Source organism: Chiloscyllium plagiosum, chromosome 4 (assembly GCF_004010195.1).
Source record: "Chiloscyllium plagiosum isolate BGI_BamShark_2017 chromosome 4, ASM401019v2, whole genome shotgun sequence".
NCBI lineage: Eukaryota > Metazoa > Chordata > Chondrichthyes > Orectolobiformes > Hemiscylliidae > Chiloscyllium > Chiloscyllium plagiosum.
In genome coordinates this window covers 53899796-53922210 of record NC_057713.1, presented here as the reverse complement: position 1 = coordinate 53922210, position 22415 = coordinate 53899796, and the positions used below count along the sequence as shown (strand labels likewise).

General features: G+C 38.3%; 1 protein-coding gene across 4 annotated transcripts in view; it reads left to right on the top strand.

The window, feature by feature from the left end:
• The window catches only part of greb1l (GREB1 like retinoic acid receptor coactivator), a 348765-nt gene extending 327739 nt beyond the window's left edge, over positions 1-21026 (top strand). For all 4 annotated transcript variants that reach the window (XM_043688240.1, XM_043688239.1, XM_043688237.1 and 1 more), the window contains 7 exons: positions 1163-1367; positions 3975-4140; positions 5652-5879; positions 9214-9355; positions 11508-11708; positions 16171-16309; positions 16970-21026. In XM_043688240.1, coding sequence (XP_043544175.1) covers positions 1163-1367; positions 3975-4140; positions 5652-5879; positions 9214-9355; positions 11508-11708; positions 16171-16309; positions 16970-17133 — 1245 coding nt within the window. In that variant the 3' untranslated portion in view covers positions 17134-21026. The remainder of the gene's footprint in view (positions 1-1162; positions 1368-3974; positions 4141-5651; positions 5880-9213; positions 9356-11507; positions 11709-16170; positions 16310-16969) is intronic.
• Positions 21027-22415: the final 1389 nt, after the last annotated feature.

Sequence of the window (22415 nt, the reverse complement as noted above, 5' to 3'; positions counted from 1 at the left end):
CCAACGCCCCTCCCCCAAGTCCCTCCTCCCTACCTTTTATCTTAGCCTGCTGGACACACTTTTCCTCATTCCTGAAGAAGGGCTTATGCCCGAAACGTCGATTCTCCTGTCCTTGGATGCTGCCTGACCTGCTGCGCTTTTCCAGCAACACATTTTCAGCTCTGATCTCCAGCATCTGCAGTCCTCACTTTCTCCTCCTCAACCTTAAGTTAACTTCCTTCTTCCTCTTGACTAGATGTTCCACATCCCTTGTCATCCAAGGTTCTTTCAACATATCATCCCTTCCCTGCTTCAGTGGCACAAACCTGTCCAGCACTATCAGCAGGTGCTGCCTAAACAACCTCCACGTTTCTGTCATGCATTTCTCTGAGAACATCTGTTTCCAATTTAGGTGCTGCAGTTCCTGCCTAATAGCATTGTAATTCCGCCTCCCTCAATTAAATACTTGGCAATACTGCCTGCTCCTATCCCTCTCTATGAGTATAATAAAGGTCAGGGTGTTGTGATCACTATCACCGAAATGCTGTCCTACCAAGAAATCTGACAATTGGCCTGGTTCGTTGCCAAGCCCCAAATCGAATATGGCCTCTCCTCTAGTCGGCCTATCTACATATTGAATCAGGAACCCTTCCTGGATACACCTGACAAAACCTGCTCCATCCGAAATATTTGAACTCAGTAGGTTCCAATCAATATTGGGGAAGTTAAAGTCACCCATGACAATAACCCTGTTACTTCTGCACCTTTCCAAAATCTGCCTCCCAATCTGCTCCTCTGTGTCTCTGTTGCTACTGGGGGTTGTCTGTAGAAAATTCACAATAAAGTGACTGTTCCTTTCCTGTTTCTGACTTCCACCCATACTGACTCTGTAGACAAACCTTCCTCGGCGACCTCCCTTTCTGCGGCTGTGATACTATCCCTGATTAGCAATGCCACTCCTCCACCTCTTTTACCTCCCCACCCCCATTCCTTTTGAAACGTCTAAACCTTGGAACATCCAACAACCATTCCTGCCCCTTAATCACCATAATAAATATGAGCAACTTGACAATTTCAAATGCATAATGTTTTGACATTTGGTTATCCTAATTATATGAAAAAAAGATTCCTATTTGAAAGAAATATTTTTATTTAGCAAAGTTTACTTAATTTGTTTCAGCAGAATCCCAAGTCAGTCAAGAGTCCTATCTTTACACCTACTACTGGGAGACACGAGCATGGCCTGCTGAACCTCTACCATGCCATAGAGGGTGCAAACCACCTTCACGTCCTGGTAGTCAAAGAGTTTGAAATGCCTCTCTATCGAAAATATTGGCCCAATCACATTATGTTGGTACTACCTGGCATGTTCAATGATGCAGGGGTGGGTAAGTAAGTCTGCTTTATTTGTAGGGTTATGCTGTAGTGAGCAGTAAGTGTTTCATATTTTACTGGATAACATGCTGCATAACATGATTTATATGTGTTTTGAAGTAGATAAATTTGCAGAGTCCATAAATCTTTCTCACTGAATAGTTGTGACATTGTATTTTAAAATTGGCATGTGGTTCATGTGATTGATTCTGTATGTTTTCATGGCAGTTAATTTATATTGCTCTTGTTTATTTTTAACAATCAAGTTAGACAATTTATGAATGCATATGTTTGGAATTTTTTTCACTAATGAGATCTTCTCATGGAAACAAAAATAATATAGTTGACACACAATCCAGAAGCATGAAGATATTAGGATGATTTTTGCATTTGACTTGTAAATCAAAGAATTCCTCATTTGTCTATTCTTTGTCTGCTTCAAGTTGGTCCATTGTCAAGTACAACAGAATTGCAGGGCAGTCATACTGGACTTGAAACTCTGTTTCTTTCTCCACAGATACTGCCAGACACGCTGAGTTTCTCCAGTACTTCCTGTTTTTAATCATAGTAGAAGGAGCACTTCTTTAAAAGCTTTGTCCTTGTGGAAATTATATGAATCTCTTCCACGTTTTGTTTTGTTTACTGACAATAGCAATCTCTCAACGCCCTTGTCGATTAGACGAGATTTATTGGGTGGAATTTTCTTCTTTGAGATTAAGTGCGGGGTGGTTGTAAATCTGGGAGGAACTTCCACTCTAGACCTGGTTGTGTTTTCCTGAAAGATTACACTTTCTCAGCTCATTACATACGTGTGTTGAGGTTTTTGAGTTCAGCCCCTTTTGAGTTTAACTCTGTTTGTCTGCTCCAGTCGGGTTTGTTAGCATTGGCCAGTGTGGCTGCCTTGCTTGGGCAGGCTTATTGGCCTGGTCAGACGTCACCTGTAAAACTGCAAGTATTAAACAGCAACAAGCCAGACTGATTATGTCTGAGACTTCCCATGAGCTGATTGTCATGGAGAGGCTACACTCCTAACATGAAGTGTTTTTATAAAGAACCACCATGGTTTTGAAGGAACCAAGTAACTTAAAACTGGTGTTTGGAGGAAGAAATCAACCAGGTACATGCCTCATATATATGTATAGTTGGGTGTGCGAAGACATTGGTTTCCCAGCGTTTTGGCTAGCAGGATTGCTCTTGTAATTCTACTGGGCTAGAGCATTAATGAGTATTCATAATAAGTTAATTGAATGCAAAACGGTTTCCTGAAGACAGAAAAGTCACTTGAAAAGTTTTCAGAATTTAAAAGCATACTTCAACCCGCCTTGGGGAAACTGAATTGTGCCTCCCACCCGATTAAGCTCCCCTTCTAAATGCTCTGAGCAAACCCTGAAAATTATTTACTACTTCAATTTTGGTTTCAATCTGCAAGCAGCATTGTATTTTGTTGTGATTTGGGACCATCTCCATCGATCATTCGTACTTTTGAAGTTTTCCTAACTGCACAACCTCAAGAGAATATAAAGTTTTGCTTCACCATTCCAGAAGGCATGTCCAAATGTCCAAAGATAAGACCACAGGAACTAGTGAGAGTGAGCCTTTGGATTCCACAGCCAACTTTGTGAACACACACTCGAGCAATTTGTCTGTTAGATCAGGAAGAAGGACTTCATAAAATGTTTCAGAACCATGCCAGTATTGGAGCATAAGTTGAGGGAGACTCAATCTCACTTCAAGAACTGGTGTTTTCCTCTAGGGATGCAAAACCAAGTTCAGAATTGCTTCTGGATCTTGAATCCACCCCTAGAGGGGTTGGGGTAAGGATGGGATGATGCAACCACATTGAAACTTTCATAGGAGAGCTCCCTTTAATTAGAATGGAGACAGGTTCCCATCCAATTAATGATGATCGGTGAACTCCCAAGCTGGAGGACCCATCAAGATCCATCCAGCTTGACTGGAGCAGCAGCCATCAAGAAAGGGAATTTCAAATCATAGGCATTCTCCTGCTACCTTTTTAAAATCTTTGATAATAAATAGATTTAGTAATCAGGCTACCATTGTCATTGCTGCACCTAAATTGGCCCGTCTTGGTGAGGGAAAGTGTAAAGCAACTGTAAAATTAAGGTGTTAATGACTTGATTGGCATACTATCTGCAGGGCTAATTTCTGAACTATGTCCAATCTGGCTGTAAGTTCAGTCCCAAAAATGTCTTACTCCAGCTTCAGCTTAAAATGGTTCTTTTGGGAGGCAAACATGAAAGCCCACTTCCCCAAGATTTGTCCCAATCGAACCATATCCTATTTTTCTCCCCTCCTCCTCCACCTCCTGTCCCGACCGTCTCCCCACTCCCAATGCCAGCAGTTAAATAAAGGAAATGCCCTTTTTATGTCAAGGAGAAACATTAACCTATTGCAGATCACTTAACAGTAATCGTATTCCATTAATTTGAAATGAGAGAAGAGTACAGCTACAATTTTTAGTGATGGTTAATTATTATTTTTTTCCACTTAATATCATACTTTGAACCAATAGCAATCTTAACAATACTTTTTCAGCAATTATTCAGAATATTAGATTAGCAAATTGTGTAAACTCATTGTTTAAATTCTGACCTCTTTAGGTGCTGCCCACTTTCTAATCAAAGAACTTTCATATCACAATTTGGAATTGGAACGAAACCGTCAAGAAGAGATGGGCGTCAAACGACAGTGTGTGTGGCCATTTATACTTGTCATAGATGACTCTTGTGTCCTTTGGAATGTTCATAATATATCAGAATCAGACAGGTAGGAAAGACAAATAAAGCACTTTATTAATGGCAGAATATATTTATTTAGAGAATTGCTTCTTTACTTGCAGGTTTATTGTTTCTCAAACTAAAATGATAGAGAGCAATAGAATACATAGCAGGGACCTCCTACTGTGATTATTCCTTTTTCCTTGCTGGGATTTTTATTTCCTGTTGACCTGCAACAGTTAAGACTTGGAATAAAGCAAAATGAAAGGAATGATTGCAAACTTTTGAAATGCATGACAAGGAAGTCAATAGCTGTCAAGCAAAAAGGTTCAGATATGTATCCTTTGATGAACGAACATATATGCTTTTGGTCTGATCCACAGCATCACTTAAACGCTCTGTAAGCACTTCTAACAGTGGTTTACAACAAAGTGTCTGCAAATGTGTAAAGCTAAATATAGGCCTTGATTTTCTGATCTCTGGATAGTTGGAAACTGGACATGCCTACAAAGTTGCACATTGGGACCATTCTCCAAGTTTGTGTGCTGACTCTATGGGAATTGCCCAGGACGTTAAAACATCCAATGGGCAATTCTCCACCTCCCAGGATACTGTACAAAGGTTTCCAACATTTAATTAGGGTCTGAGACTTGGGAGAGAAATGATTTGCATAGCTGAATAATTACCCAGGAAATCCCAGACAGATTGAAACCACGTCTAACAACTAGATGATGGTTCAGCTTTGTAAATACCCCACGAAGTACCTCCCATTCTTCCATATCCTTCAGAGGTTCAAATGCTTTTCATTTTGGATATCCGCATTAAATATTTCTAGGCCAGGCATTGCAGAACTAAATAAAAAATTACTAACTGTATTTGTTTTGTGCTTTTAATAAGACATCCTAAGGTTCTTCACAGGACCACTGTGAAGCATAAATCTGTGAGCCCATAAATAAAATTGATGAAATACTTTTTTGGATTCCCTCATAGAGACTGTCCCACCCATCACTGGTTGAATATCAGTTGTTGGAGGATGGTGGAAATGAATGCCCTCGCGGACATTAATTGGTGGATGAGACAGGAAGACCGTCTGCAGGGCTTCCAGCCCTGGCTTATTTGGGGCAAAGGTAGGAGGCAATGAGGTACTCATTCAACACCCTCCTGCCTGATTAAATTCTCTCCCCTCCAAGTTTGCCTCGAAAGAGAGCATTAAATCCCACTCATAGTGTCCAAATAAAGATTAGAGGATATTCATATAAGCACCTTCTTGCTTCTCTCTGAAACATCTAAAACAAATTTAAAGATAAATTGTTTTGAAATGCAGTCATTATTATCTAGACAAATGCTGCAGTCATTTTCAGAATAATAAGTTTTCATAGACAGGAATCAGATGAAGTGGTGGATGCTGCCTGAATTGCTGTGCTCTTCCAGCACCACTGATCCAGGAATCAGATGAAGCTTATTGTTTTTATTGTTAAGAACTGCTGTGTGTTAGGAATGTGGACATGTAAAATGAAATGGCTGTGTACAAGTTTTTGACCAACAGATTTTTTTAAACAGTGAAACGAAGGAACCCATAGTTTCCACAAAGAACGTTTCCTTGAAGACTGTAATGCTGCACATTGAGGCCACACCAAAGATTACTCATTATGCACTCTGTGGAATTCAAAAATGGAACAGCAAGCTAAATGCTAGCAAATTGAGGATGCCATTCTCTCGCTGTCACATACATGACTTTATACTGTTGAATGTTGACCTGACACAGAATGTACAATATGATCTAAACAGGTAAGTTTCAATGAACTCATAGATTTTATCAAATGTTTATATTTTTTAAAAATCAATTTCCATTAAAGCCAAGGTTCAAACCAAGTTAGTTTTACAATAAATCATTTTTTCAAGTCAAATACAAAAATTAAGAGAGAGAGCAACAGAAAATAAAATTGATCATGAGATTAGGGTCTTTGTATTATCATGGTTTAATAAACAACCATTATAGTTTATTTGCGTAAATGAGGTTTGGCATTGGACTTCTAAGTCTTGTCACTATACAACTTAATTCAGTTAATTGTTTCAAATTGCATAGCTGACAATTGTTTTGAGATATGTTTTCAGGAAAGAAGTGGTGAGGCTTTGAGTTTGGTAGCCATCTCACAAAAGAACAGGAGAATTGATCACATTTGTTTTCAAGTGACTCCGGACTGTAATTTTGTGTAAAGCATTGAAGTAACTATGGTATTTGGGGCTAAGAAAATTCTGACAAAAGTTTTGTCCTGTAGCCAGCACATTCTGAGGTTCTAACTCCTGCTTGCACTGCATATTTTGGTCAAATTGTGACTTGGTCAAGAATTAGAATGTTGGCAAGGGCTGAAGTGAGCAGCAAACTGGCCTGAACTGGGAGCGTAATTTATTCTAAGTCTCAGATTTAATCTGCATGCCTCCAGCCAGTTACCTGTTTGCCATGAGTGAATTCTCAAGTGGCAAGAGATCGGTGACAGAGATTGACAGAAATGTTCCTGACACTTCTGTAAGTTGTGGGATGAAGTTTTGGAATGGTGGCAAAGCCTTTGCTAAGTTTTCCACAATAGTTGCTCTAATCTAGTATAAAAAGCAGTTTATCATAAATCTCAGAACCTGTTCATTTACAAAAGGACTCCGACAGACACTGAGAGCAATTGATTCAGCCCTGAGCACAGAAATGTGTGGGGACAAAGTAGATTGGTTAGTAAATGCTCCTTACTTGGCTGCAAAATCATCCCAGTCTTGCTCATGGTAGGTAGGCCTCATTATTCTCCACCCTTAGCCATTCTTCCTCAAAGTTCATCCATGCATTTGAAATCCCTTCCTTCATACTCCCTAGACCAATCAATATTTCTTCCATGGCCTGATGCATCCTCAATACCCTCTCTTACTGTATTCATTACATGCAGGTTTGGAAAGTCTGTCAAGACCTTCATATACTCCTGAAACGAACAAAATAAGAAAACCTCTTTTGATAGTGTTTGTTTAAACATTTGCTTCTCACAATCTTATTAAAGTCAGAGTCATCCGTAGTAAAAATGTGGGAGGCAGGGCATTGTGATAATGTCACTGGACATTATGTCATTCAGATGCCGAAGCCAATGCTCTGGTAGCATGAGTTCTTACCACACCATGGCAACTGGTGGAATTTAAATTTAATTCATGAATTTGGAATTAAAAACAAGACCAATGCCAACCATTATTATTTGTCATTAAAAGAGTCTGATTCACTAATCATTCACTTTCCTTCTTCAACAGAAGAGTATCTGCCTTCCTAGCTCATCTTGTCTATATGTGACTCCAGACCCAAAGCAATAGGGTTGACTCTCAATTGCTGACAGGAGTGTCCAAGCAACTTATTCAGTTCCATCAGTCTTCTACAATATCTAAGAAAAGGAATTAAGTTGGACAGACCACCCAGCGTCATGGTGGGCACGAATTGTTGATGACAAACCCAGCCTGTTTACCCTGCAAACTCACCCTAATGTCTGGAAACTAGTGACAAAATTGGAAGAACTGTGTCGCAGACTAGTCAAGCACCAGCCTGACATAATCATACTTACGGAATGATACCTTACAGACAATGTCCATGACCATCCCACCTCAGCTGGAGACACAACAGGATACAATTAGGAGGGATTTGCCCTAGGGTTCCTCAATATTGACTGTGGGATCCATGTGGTCTCATGGCATTAGATCAAACATAGGCAAGTAAACCTCCTGCCTGTTCCCCACCTCAGCTGATGAATCAACATTCCTCCATGTTGAATACCACTTGGAGGAAGTAATGAAAGTGGCACGGACAGTGGGTGACTGTTTTCAATGTCCCTCTCTAAAATATATGGTAGTTAAAGTGGTAGATAGAGTTTTGAAATATCTAGAGTTGCTCTGAGGAGCTGACACAAAAGAGAATTTGACCCATGGAGTCTAATAGCCTTGGTATTATATACCTGTAAGCTAGTTTCAAGGGCTGAATGACTTACATACTCCTATTTCTTATGTTTTTATCGCCACAAACGTCTCAGTAACACCAGTAATGACTGACCTCACAATTTCCTAAAGGATGTAATCCTTAGATTGGATCTCTTCTTTCATGGGAAAGGCCAATTTTAATAAGGCCAGATAAGATTTGACCAAAGTAAATTAGGAGCAGGTATTTTTAGGTAAATCTGTGTTAGAACAGTGGTATGCATTCAAAAAGGAAATAGGGAGAGTACTGGGTCAACATGTTCCAAAGCAGAAAGGATGGGAGCGACAAATCCATGCAATCCCTGGATATCGAGGGATATTCAGGATTGCATAAAGAGAAGAAAGGAGGCTTGTGGCAGATACCCAGGCTTGAAACAGCAGAAGCCCTAGTGGAGTATAGAATATGCAAAGGAGAATGTTATAAAGGGAAATTAGGAGAGCAAAATGGGAGCATGAAAGGATAATGGCAAGTAGAGTAAAAGAAAATCCTAAGTTACTAAAAGTAAAAGGAAACCTTGAGAAAGAGTAGAGCCCATGACGGACGACAGTGATAATTTGTGTATGGAACCTGAGAACATAGTGTTCTAAGTGAATGCTTTGTGTTGATGTTCACTAGTGAGAGGGATGATATGGGTATAGAAAACACAGAGAAAGACTTGATATGATTAAGGAAGTTAGCATAGGCAGAGAAGAGATTCTGAGTGGTCTGTCAAACTTAAAAATAGATAAATCTCAAGGGCCAGATGAATTGTATTGCAGGCGTTTGAGTGAGACAAGGAAGGAAATGGCAAGGAGTTTGTCAATAATTTTCAGTTTCTCCCTGGCCACAGGAGAGGTGTCAGTGTTAATCAGTGTATCTACACCACAGTGCTGCAACAGTCAAAGAAGTGGCTCATCACAATCTCTCAAGAGCAGTTAGGGATGGCAGTAAACAAAGACCTTGCCAGCAATGAAGTCATGCAGTGAAGGAAGAAAAGTCAGACTAGAAATAAATTGAAATATGTTTGCCTTCCTGGTGTCTGAAATTCTTATCCCCTTGGAAAAGGGGATTGATTATTCAGAACTCTGTAGCTCAATTTGTATCCTTGTACAAAGAGAATTTCACTGTAAGTGGCTCCTCTGTTTCTAATAGGTATACCTGTGAAGACATTGACTTCAACCTACGGACAAACAGCAGTGGTTTACTTATTTGTCGATTTAATCACTTTAGTCTCATGAAGAAATGCATCCAGGTTGGAGGGCATAAAGACTTTGTCATAAAACCAAAGATTATGGTAAGGAATAGCAAACAAGGGTTTGATGCTCAACAGGAATATGTTAAACCTGACTTGGATACTCTTGCAAGAAGTTAAAGTGAACTATCAGTATGTGTCATCAAATGTTAAAAATGTGTGAAAGGCAAATTGTTTCATTGTAATCAAGCATTTTAGGATGTCTACCTACATAAATGGTGCACAATATAAGTGTAAGTTGTTTTAATAATGAATGGAAGATTAAAGGTAATCTAAAATTCAGGATTTTTACGATCGAATACCCTGACTCAACATCATTTTGCCATTTCTACAGGAGTCATCCACATGACCTCTCTCATTATCTATCATCATTCTAATGGAGTTCTGAGTAATTTTGTATGGTTTACCAATTTCCACTACAAACCATATTGGAATGACCAAAACCTAATTCAGACAAGGTTTTGATTCTATTCGCTGAGATCTTATAATTATTATCATTGACAATCATTGTGAAAAGAAAGAACTCCCAATAATCTATTAGTACTTATTACTAACAACTAGCTATTATTAAAAATTCTCAGCACATTTCCCTTCTATCATTTTAAATTCTTCCTAGAAACTAGAGAAGGCTTATTCCTTTTGGCCTACCGTAATGCTTCTCAAGAGTAGCCGTAGGTAAGGCTGGCAGTAAGCAGTTGATTCCTGGTTATTCATAAACTTTAAAAAGAGCTCAAGTATTGGTGCAAGGTTATAAACAGTATTATATTTTTTATTGCTGTTGGATTTTTTTCTATACAGAGGACAGTGAGATGGAGTAAGTTAGCAAGTGCATTTCTATCCATTAATGGAACCTAGAATTGAATCCAATAATATTTGAATATCTTCTTACTTCCTTTCAGATATAAGGGTGTTATTTGGATTTTGCGCATTCTCCACTTTTGTTGTTTGTGAATGCGTCAAGCTAATCTCCTCAGGTTAATGCAGAAAAAGAGGGAGATCAGATCCTAAACCAATCTGCAAACTTTGACATAACTAATGACCAATCATCCAAAAACGTTGCCTCAGCTTGCTAAACGTAATGAGCAGAGATCCCTCAATAGCATGGCCATTTATTAGGTATTGCTATTTCCATTTAAATCTGTTTTGCACATTCTTAATTGTTTCACTGTCATTTTCATTTTGCATCACTACTTTCCTTACTAAAACTTGAAATTCTAGCTAATAATTTAATTTCAATTTTCTTATAGGCTGGAGAAGATTTTGTGTTATCTTCCCCCACTAGGAGGCAATTCTTTTGAAATGACTGCCCCCTTAAAATTGCAGCAGTAGCCTTTTAAGTAATGTGATTCTCATTCCTTGGGTCTCTGTAGTAACACATCAAATGCAAGGTTCAGGCTGTAATGACGCCATTTAAATCTTGCACCTTTTTCTTCAACAGTAGTTTATATTTAAGTCTACAATAAGTTTAAATTTAAGTCTACAAAGGTGCACATATTCTGATTTTTCATTAGCCATGCAATAAACGGTGGCACGGTGGCACAGTGGTTAGCACTGCTGCCTCACAGCGCCAGAGACCCGGGTTCAATTCCCGACTCAGGTGACTGACTGTGTGGAGTTTGCACATTCTCACCATGTCTGCGTGGGTTTCCTCTGGGTGCTCCGGTTTCCTCCCACAGTCACAAAGATGTGCGGGTTAGGTGAATTGGCCATACTAAATTGCCCGTAGTGTTACGTTAAAAGGGGTAAATGTAGGGGTATGGGTGGGTTGCGCTTCGGCGGGTCGGTGTGGACTTGTTGGGCCGAAGGGCCTGTTTCCACACTGTAAGTAATCTAATCTAATCTAAACCTTAAACTTCAACCAAATATTATATCAAGGTTCCTGAGAATACTTATTGCAATATATGGATGATTCTAATTAATTGTCTAAACTTTAAAGTCCTAATTCTACATTTGCAGTTAATGAACTATTTTCATGTTTTCTTTGTTTTCCATTACAGGAAATAATTTATTGTTCTGAAAATCTCTACGTATTTTACTGATTTATTTATTTGTGTAAGGATTAAGTACTTAGCAGGGGTCTCATTGTGCTGTAATATATGCAAGAAGAAACCATCGCGGAGCTTTGGACTAATCACTAGTAACCGAGAAGCAATTAAGTTTCCTTCCTGACAGCAATCTTTTCTTTGTGTGACAGGTGTCTGAAAGCCTCAATATCATTTCTGCCTCTCAGTATGTCTGTGCTCCAGATAGTGAAAGCACAATGTTAGCTGCTCCAGCCCAGTTTCTCCTGGAAAAGTTTCTCCAACATGCCAGTTACAAACTCTTTCCTAAAGCTGTACACAATAGCAACAACCCTGTGTTAGCCATTGATTGCTACATTAACCTTGGTCCTGAGGTGAGCCTTTGCTAAAATAGTTTACTGCAATAAACTGGTATTAACCATGCAATAAACTTGAATGTGAGAAGCACATTCCACCATATATATTTAATGTATGTATTTGTAGGTGTAGCATTTGCCATTCCATTTGATCTATCTGGTCATCAGCATCAAATGGCTTAACATTGCATTAACAAGTTAATTCCTGGACATTGAAGATTTAATTATTTAATAACATTAATCTATTAAATTAGTATTACAATTAATTAAACCAAGCTTAATAGTGTTTTGGTGGTACAGAATTTGAACTTCACTGAAAAAAGACACTTTTTTTGTTAAAGCTGTTCATTTACATTCATCAGAACAATTTTGAAGAATACCAATAAAAGGGAAAGCTAAAATGAATACTGAATTAGAGGAGGGTACTTACTGATGGGCAAGTAAACTCTAATTGGTAGATGTATTGCCTTGGAGAATATAAGAGTTTAAACTTTAAACCAAGCAAGTTGACTTTGATTGGTCAGTTCATTGCCCAGAGAAATGAAGAGGCAAATGGCTATCACCTATATTGTTGAGTTGAAACAGACACATTCCATACCCATGTTCTTTCTGTCTGTAAAGTATATTAATAAAGTAGCTTCCAGTACACACAAGCACGTACACTTTTGGTCCAACCGACAGGACTAAATTGGGTTATCGTGTAATTTCTCGTACGGCCATGATTACCCAAATAATGTCCAATTGCAGAATTTAATCTTTTTGTCAGTGCAAGCTGGTTGGGTATAGTCAGGAACCTTGCTTGTTGTGAACATCCAGAGGGAAATGCTATTTTGTATAATGTACCAGTCTTTGGGGCTATGGCCTACATCACAGCGATACTGAAACTCATATATCACACTATTCAGTTGTGTGAAAGGCAGAAATCCTTCTGACTTTATGGCTACATCCTCTTAATGGTGAACACCATTCATGTTGCTGTTGCACAGTTGGAATATGAAACACTTTGTTCCACATGTTGGAATATTCAAATGATGACCTTTTTTGATGTTCTAGTTGAGAAATCTGCCAGGGGGTTGCCTATCTCTGTCTATTCTGATAGTCATGATTCGGAGATGCCGTTGTTGGACTGGGGTGTGCAAAGTTAAAAATCACACAACACCAGGTTATAGTCCAACAGGTTTAATTGGAAGCACACTAGCTTTCGGAGCTTTCGGATTAATCACCTGATGAAGGAGCATCGCTCCGAAAACTAGTGTGCTTCCAATTAAACCTATTGGACTATAACCTGGTGTTGTGTGATTTTTAACTTTATTCTGATAGTCTCTTTATTGGTCAGCATACTCATTGAGATTCCTACAGTTTATGCATAACATTATTGACCTATTTAGCAACTTCATAAATATGAGCCAAAGTATTTGTTCACCATATAAACTTGATGCTGACATAGGCATCCCACAGGACGATGGCAGCCCTCATCATATCATTTCTTTGCTGTATATCATGTAAACTCATGGAATACTCTAAAATGATCACTCTTGGTCTTGAAAAGTACCCAGACTACTTCAGATAAGATATATCAAAGTTTGAGAAACAGGTTGAGCAAGCTGTTTCACGCTGCTGCTATGCAATAGCAACATGAAAGTTCATCATTATCAGGATTCAGCGAACAAGCTAAAATGACATTCTGGCAACACACAAATAAGTGATATATGAATTTCAGTACCAGTGTGATGCCAAGTATGTAGATCATATTTCTTAAAGACTGGCAGATAATAACAAACAGCAGATCTCTTTTCCTGTTTGCAGCTAGCAAGGTACGGACCATACCCAACCAGTCCACTCATGTAAAACTCAGAGCATAATGATCAACATTACAAGTAATTCTACAATTTGACAAATAATTAATTAATTTGCTGTAGAATCTTGAATGAGCGAAGAATTAAGCTGACAGGCGATTTAGGATTGTCAGTTGGACTTTCTGTGTGGTGCACCTGCTTGTACTTGAATTGTTAATTCATGGGGTCCTGCTCTTTGTAGGTAGAAAGAACATATGAACGCACTGTACCTGTTTCAACTCAACAAAATAGGTCACAGTCATTTGCTAGTTCCCTTTCAGTGACCTGATGAATCAGAATTAATCCATTAGAATTGAAATCTAAGCAAAACCTGCAGTTAACAGACCATCATCACTAACTGCTGTGTTTTCCATGGAAACATCTCTGCTAATCAAGAGTCCACTTGTCAACCAATCAGCATTCTCCCTTCATACAGTATAGATGGTAATCTTCCCTTTAATTGGTACTCTTGCAAATTGTCCTGATGAGTGCAAGATGAAAAGCTCTTATAAAATTTGTCTCTTTTCAGTAATACATAAACTGTAATGGATAGCAGACAAGTTTCTTTTTTTAAACTAATCATTTGATCCCTTGTTTATATAACTTATTAATATACATTTTCAGACTAGCTATTCAGTGTAGCTGTATTTCAATTGCACCTAATACTTCAATACTTACACTCTACTCTCCAGCATTAGAAGTGTTGTTACAGCATTAAATCTGTTTTATAGGAGGATATTTATTATTTTAAAAGACTTTAAGGAAGATCGTGCAAAGATAGCTCAGTTAAATAGTTTGGCTTAAACCAAGTATGAGGGTTTATTTCTGGAAGAGTAGAATTAATATGTAAAGACGTTATGCTAAAGGTGTATCAGATCTCATTCAGACCACACTTGTGGTATTGTGTACAGTTCTGGTTACCAGATCATTAAAGGGATGTAGATGAACCATGAAAAGAAACTGGAGAGGTGCAGAAAGATTCACAGGCTTGGTGCCACTATTACGAGCTTATTCCAAGAGGAAAAGCTAACCAGCTTTGGTCCTTTGACCTTTGAAAGAGGCTTTATGGATAACTGAATAGAGGTTTCTAAAATTATTGAAGGTATTAATAAGACAGATACAGAGGGCAGAGATTTTGCTTTGGGAATCTGCCCTGTGGGGTGAAAAATTACTACTGTTTAAACTTTTATTTGGAGCACCTTTTCCATTGGCATGGAAACATTCCCATGGAAACAGGTTCCCATATCGATTTAGAATGGCAGATGGGTTCTTGAAGCTTGAGGGCCAATCAGAGGCTTCCAGTTTCAGAGAAGTAGTAGGCTGCAATTAATTGAGCTTTAACATAAAGGTTCCCCTCTCACCACTATTTTAAAAATGTAATCATAAGTTGGAAAAGCAGTCAGCCCATGAATGTGGAGTAAAAGAATTGCCTATACAGGGTGACTTTGGCTACAAGCAAGGAGGGCTTGTGGGTCTGCCTGATATTGTAACATCCCAGTCTGCTGGTGTCCAACTTTAGATTACTGCCCTAATTAAGGCAAATGATCTGCTTTAATCCATGAAAGCAAACTAGAAAATCCCACTTGGTGACTTTTGGCTGTCATTTTTAAAATTATTTCACAGAATGTGGCACCACTGGCCAGGCCAGTTACCTGTTTGATAAAAATGCAGATCTGTATGAGAACTTTATCAAGTTGACTGATAACTCATTTTTAAGTTTGCTCAGTGTTGCTCCTGGCATATCCTCCTGTAATCTTCATTGAATTAAACTGGATACCACAGCTGATTGTAATGGTAGAGTGGGGGATATGCCAGGCCATTAAGTAACAGGCTGTAATTGAATACAATTCTGTTAGTGTTGATGGTCTACAGCTTCAGACCTGAATAGCTAGATACTTTTGAAATTTAGCCCATTTAGCACATGGTGGTGCCACACAACATAATGGAGGGTACCCTAGATGTGAAGACAGAACTTCATCTCTGCTAGGACTGTACCCTGGTCACAATTTCCAATGCTGTCATATGCCACTGCATCTGAGACAGATAGATTGGTGGGGATGGCATCGAGTAGATTTTTATCTCTTGGTTGCCTCATCAAGTCACAGGCCCCTCCTAGTGGCTATCTCCTTCAGAACTCAGTTAGCTCTGTTTGCAGTGGTGCTACTAAGCCCCATTAGTGATGAATGTTGAAGTCCCCACTTAGAAAATATTCACCCCTTTGCTTCCTTTTCACCCTCTTTGCTTCCTCCAACTGACAGTCAACATGAAGCAGTACTGGAGGACTGATTTGTCAGTTGATGGGCTCTGTAAATCAATAGCAATTCAAGTCATTTTTTCCTGTCAATAAGGGAAATGTTGGGAAAGCAGTACACTGACCATCACCAGAATTTTCTGGCCCCGTGTCCCATTGATGGAGGCCACGAAATCCTGTCCAGAGGTTGTTTCCAGATTGTAGGCATTGTCATCAATATAAGATAGTCACTAAGAAATGAAATTCAATTGGTTCTGACATAACCACGATAGTTGGACTCAATGACCTGGTAGTGTGCTGTATATTATTAGTGATTGTATGTTAGCAAGAAACAGATATTCCATTAAGATCCAACAGTTACATAGTTAATATTTCTGTTATTTCCAATTCTTAGATTTCTGTGTGTTACGTAAGTTCACGACCTCACTCGATTAACATAAAATTTGAGGAGGTTTTGTTCAGTGGACTTCTACTCTACCTCTGTGACTCATTCGTTGTTGCCGACTTTCTCAAGAAATTCGTGTTTCTTAAAGGTAATAGATTGTCTGTTCTTTCTTACATATATTTTCTGACTTGGAAAATAAAGAATGGCCAGGGAAGGAGATTGTTTATATTTGTTTGCCTTTATTTGATGAGTGACTCTTATTTCTCATTCAGAATGTCCAGAGGCAGCATGGTATGGAAACAAAACTTAGATTACCCCTTGTCTGATAATCTTCTAAACAAATTGACAGTGTTCATATATTTATCCAGCTTATCGAGGGCAAAGTAACAATTTTGGCGCGAGGAATTTTACTTCCAAATTATGAATAATGTAGGTTTATTAACTACTGAAAAGAACATTTTGAATTTAAAAAGCCTGTTAATCTCTGAGATGTATCATCTTATTTGTCCTCCATGGTCTAACTTCTTCAAGTTGTAGACATTATCTTCTCTGTCTTGATCCTTAATCTGTTTCGTGCTGGGACAAAGTATCACTTCACTTCAGCTGCTGCCTCAAGAGAACACTTAGCCAATAGGATTGATTATGCCCATTACTTATTCCAGTCCCTAAAATATAACTGCACTGTGTTTAAAAATATCTTAACAGACCTCGACCCCTTGTTTTGTGTGTATGTGTATGTAGAAGCTGAACTTTGAAAATTTTCTTTTTGTGAAACCATAAGTTACCATTACTCCTTTTGCAATTAAAGGTGCCACACTTTGCATGATTTGTCAAGACCGAAGTTCATTACGTCAAACAATTGTACGCCTGGAATTGGAAGATGAATGGCAGTTCCGGCTGCGTGATGAGTTCCAGACAGCTAGCAGCAGTGATGATAAGCCACTTTATTTTCTTACTGGACGGCATATTTAAATTAACTTCAGATGGCAAGAAACAATAATTACAGGTGATGGGTGGCACTAATAACAGTTTGATAAAGCACAATTTATAATTCCATGGAAGGGTAATGTGGCACAATTGTGTAGAAAAAGTATATCGAAATTAGGTCACTTTAACAAACGATTATATCAGAACAGAAGCATAGTCCTCAGAGATGAGAGGGTGATGTTCTGACATCAGTAACTCCAGAAAAGAGTTAATTTTGTGATTTGTGAGGAAAACAGCTTTACGTACGACTTGGTACATCGACCTGTTCAACGTGGCAGAAAAAAAGCAGTATGAGCTGCAGAATGTGTATATGTCCATCATAGGTTTGACCAGTGCTACTCATTTTAAAACAAGTTGCAAGTACACCTGGTTCAAAGCAGAATGAACAACTCTTAATAGAAATGCTTCACTTGAAAGGAATGAAACCAAAGCAGTGGAGTGAAAGGAATTGAAGACTGTATGTTGAAGATTCTCCACGTCACCATTCTGACTGTATGTATTTACAGTTAAGCTCAGGGGTTTATATTTAGGTGATGCTGGAGAAGAGTCACTCGTAATCATGCTAATTATTCTCTTAATTTTTGTTGTGTATGATTTCATACTTACTTGCTGTAATACTTCACCCTTAAGGATTTTTTTTAAAGAAAGCTCACATTTCTTTTGAACATTTCAATCTAAATGCATTGGTAGGGAAACTGCAAGATTTAATTATATGATGTGGGTGTTGCTATAGATTTAATGGAATCTTGATTAGAACCATTTCTGACTGCACACGATGCAGGTATTGGTTAATCTGTAATTTCATTTAACTAAAATGTTTTTGTGCTCTTTTGTATAACCTCCCCAAGAGTACTTCTTTTATATATTGCACAGATGGTTGTATGTTTTTGCTTACACTTACAGCATTGTTTTCATTGGATTCTAATTTCATGCAAATTGCTATTAATAATGCATTGAATTAGTTTTTGGTTGGCTGAATGTGCAGTCTTGACATGTTGAAAATCAACATCTTTTCTATTTTAAATGTTAAATGCTGTTAAGAGGTTGAGGCATTCTGCATTTCAGTTTCTTTTTTGTACAACACATGAAAAGAGTAAATATGCACTCATATCATGTCTTAGTGTTCCCTTCTGTGTTGACTGTAATGTGTCTTTTTAATATTTTCATTTTTTTAAGAGATGCTCTGTAGGGATATAAATGAAAGTAAAAATTAATTTAGCTGTATTTTATCCACATGATCACTGTGCAACACCATTTCATGTTGACTATTTCTTGTAAACGATACAGCAGTCATGTCACCTAGAGATCTTCTATAATTCGTATGAGATACAGGGATAATATCAACAACTTGGAAAAAATAAAAACAGTTGTATTAAACTTTGAAATTAACGATGGCCCCATAAAATTGATAATCTGTACTTGTACTGCGAAATGTAAAATCATGACTGTTGACACACAAAAATATTAGAATACAAACATTGCAAATTGACATTTGTAGAGAAAAATCAACACATTTTTATATTATAATTGGAAAGTGTCTGTACAATGTTAAATTTAGACCATACAGGTATTAGCCTGCCAGCAGCAATATTCGTGTGCACTGATAGCTAAGGTGGACATTGAGGTTGCAGTTGAGTGGAAAAAAAATCATTATTAATGAGAGAACTTATAAAGAAACCACATTATTGTAAATATTGCCAATTAGAAGCAAACACCTATCTTTTATTTCAGTGTAGTTCTCTCTCCCTTTGCACTGTAAGCAATTTCTTGTCACAACAATAATAATTACAGAACTATTTCAACTGTTATATCGACTCAGTGTATGTGAGCTTTATACAAAAGATATAGCCGTAGAGGTTTATGGATTTTAAAGGATCCATGATATTGGTGTTGGGAGATGGATTATAGTAACATAAAGGGTAAGTCTTATTGTCACAGATCTCAGGTACCTTTGTATTACATGAATGTATTGCTGAAGTTCAAATTTCACTGGCAGGACATAATGCTACAATTTGCTTGCTATGGGCTGAGAATAGAAGTCACTAAATGAACTTTTGACCTCTACATTGTAAGTACTTGGTTTATATGTACTCTTGCAATAGGCTTTGTTTGAATCATATCTTGTCCTTCTTAAGCTAACCTTCAGTAATCGTGAAATCAATATATTTTGCTGTGCTTGGCAAACTGTCATGGTATAGCACCCAGTCTTGTCACTGAACTTTGTGCATTTTATCATTGAATGTATGCTGTGTTAGTTAGAACAACATTGTAAATTCACTTTTAAATTTGTAGTACATAATATAAATTCTTCTGCATTTGTTGTACTCTTAACGTACAGTGAACAAGTTAGACAGGCCAATTGGAAAAATAAGTGGAAATTCAAGTTTCAGGCTGGAGTGATAATTTTCTGTTCCCGTTTTGCTAAGGCTGTTCTCACACAGACTTCTGCTGTTTTTCTTGCAGGTAATTTCCCAGTATATTGTGTGTAGTGAACGTGAGGCATATTTTTATAAAATACATTGATTTTGCTACATGCTATGCAGGAAAGTTTTCCAAATGTTGGAATGTATTACTTTCGCGCCACTGATCTGCATTGGAAGGCTTCAGTTGCGTAGTACAGTTGTTTTCTATTTCATTTAGATCTAACTTTTATTTTGTTCTTTATTGCATTTCCAGTTTCAAACAACATATTAGTTCCTTAAAGCCATTCTTACCATAAACTACAACTACTCCTATTCAAAATAGCACAAGACACCGAATTGTCACTTTTCAATTTCAAAGCCTGCAATGAAGATGTTCAGTTGGAGAGGAAATTCTTAGACAAGAAAAGGAAGAACTAGTCCATGCATTTTTTTCATCCTTCACAAAATCTTCCTTGAAAGAATAGCATGAAGACAATACTGCTTATCATGTAGTTGCTTTCAAACCTAAAGCATCTAAAATTACTTCCACGTGGTTCTCAAAAGCATACAATTTGAGAACACTTGTAAATTTTGAATCATATGGTATTCAGCATTGACATGATTAAGTGATGTAACTTGATTAACTGTATTCTGAGTTTTAACTGAAAATATTGCAAAAATGCAACAGATCATATTAATACCACAAAAAAGTGATTCTCCATTTCTGCTGTAACTCTTCATGTTAGCAGCCAGTACTATCTGTAGATGGTGGAATCCCCTGACATCCAAAGAAACAGGGGGAAACTCATCCTGGTTGAAACCGATTACCCCAAGCCATTTGGCATTTCAAGGAGATGGTGATACTTCTAGCCCTCGGTCAATAGGAAGTTCCACCTTCAGCTGGCAGCCAATCTGACTTATCCCAGCAGCATCAGAAGTTGAAATGGATTAAGTCCTGAACCAGCGAAGTGTGGTGGTCTCAGGGTTAGCATGGGGCATGAGGCCTGGATGTTGGGTAATAGGGAGGTTAGAGGCTATTGGAAAAATAGGGATGGCAGGTGGGAAATCCAACATTGAAGAGGTCACAGGTGGAGGCACCACCTTCTTCCTCATGGAGGCCTACCCAAGAGGCATCCCTGTAACTGCTGAATTCCTCCAGCTACCCCAAGAAATGAAACTGAGAGAGAAAGGCCATTAAATGATCACTAAATGGCCATAAAACCTTTAGTAGGGGGTAAGGGAGAACTAGTCTATGCATTGTACATCCTGCCACAAAATGGTGGTCAGGTCAGGATGGAACAAACACCCAGGAGAAACTACTTTTTGCCCCTCATCCACTTTGCTACAGATTGTCTTCTTCAACCCCTTTGGTAGCTAAGGATGCATTTCTCAGAGTTTTTGCTTATGACAACATAGATAAAGTTACTGGATCTGATTTTATGTTGCCACAAGCAAAAACTGACGAATGCATCTTCAGCTACCAAAGGGATTGAAGAAGACAACCTGTAGCAAAGTGGATGAGGGGCAAAATGTGGTTTCTCCTGGTGGTGGGGGTGGGGGTAAAATTCCTTGATGGCCTTCCCACTGCCTAATGAAATTAATTTTGAAGATAAGCATGCCAGCGAATTGGCTGATATATATATTGATTTACCATACATGCTTTGATATAAGATTTTGTAGAATTTTGAACTAAGTAGCTAGAAATACAGTTTATTGATAAATTATATTTAACCAATCATATGTTGATCCACAGTTCTGTACCTCAATCCAATTTATGCATCTAAAAATTGAGATTCGGCCAACAGTAAAGGAACTACAATTTTCCTCACGTACAATACTTTTCACAAAACTTTAACTATATCAGTAACTTCCTTTTGTCAGTACTGATTACTGCATCCAAAATTTATACCAAGTGTTCCCAAAATGACGATCAGTTCTGTGCAGATTTTGTGGGCCCCAGATGACTTAAAACATTAGCAATGAATTTGGCATTTCAGAAGAATATCTTCAACAGCTTCCAAGACATAGGGTTGGGGTGAAGAGTCTTTTTGTTTTAAATGGAGCATTGATGTTTTATTTTTGACAACATTGTGGCAGTCCATTTATTTAATGCTGGTGATAAATGAAGCTGTTAGGAAGGGCTGAAAATGTTAGCAGATCTTCTAGTCTATCAGATAACATCTTTACCCTTTGGTCAAGGTGGGAGTAGGAAAAGTGTCTTTAAATGTCAAGTACTGACTGCAATGGTCCTCACAAAACAAGGAACCACTCTCACCTGTCATTTTCAACAAGGCGGCTTTTGAATTTGATCAGATTCACTCGACAACGAGAGACAATCGAGGGTCAGTGATGTTAAGCATATAGCCGGTGAGAAATTCTTAGCCATATTCTGACGTAATAGGGCAACATGGTGGCTCAGTGGTTAGCACTGCTGTGTCATAGCATCAGGGACCCAGGTTTGATTCTACCCTCAGGTGACTGTCTATGGAGTTTGCTCAATATCCCCATGCCTGCATGGGTTTTCTCCAGGTGCTCCAATTTTCAGCTACAGTCCAAAGATGTGCAGGTTAGGTGGATTGGTTATGCTATTTTGTCCGTAATGTCCAGGGATGTGCAGGCTAAGAGAATTAGCCTTGGGAAATGTAGGGCTAGAGAGATTTGGTAGGGATGTGGATCCGGTGGGATAGTCTTCAGGGGGTGATGTAGGCTCGATGGGCAGAATAGCCTGCTTCCACACTATAGGGATTCTATGATTCAATGAACTGTTCCAAGGTCCACATCAAGGAAATCCTTGGTTAGAGACTGAGTAAGTTGCAATCATACAAGGCACTTCAACCACAGGAGATAGATTTTATACTTGCTAAT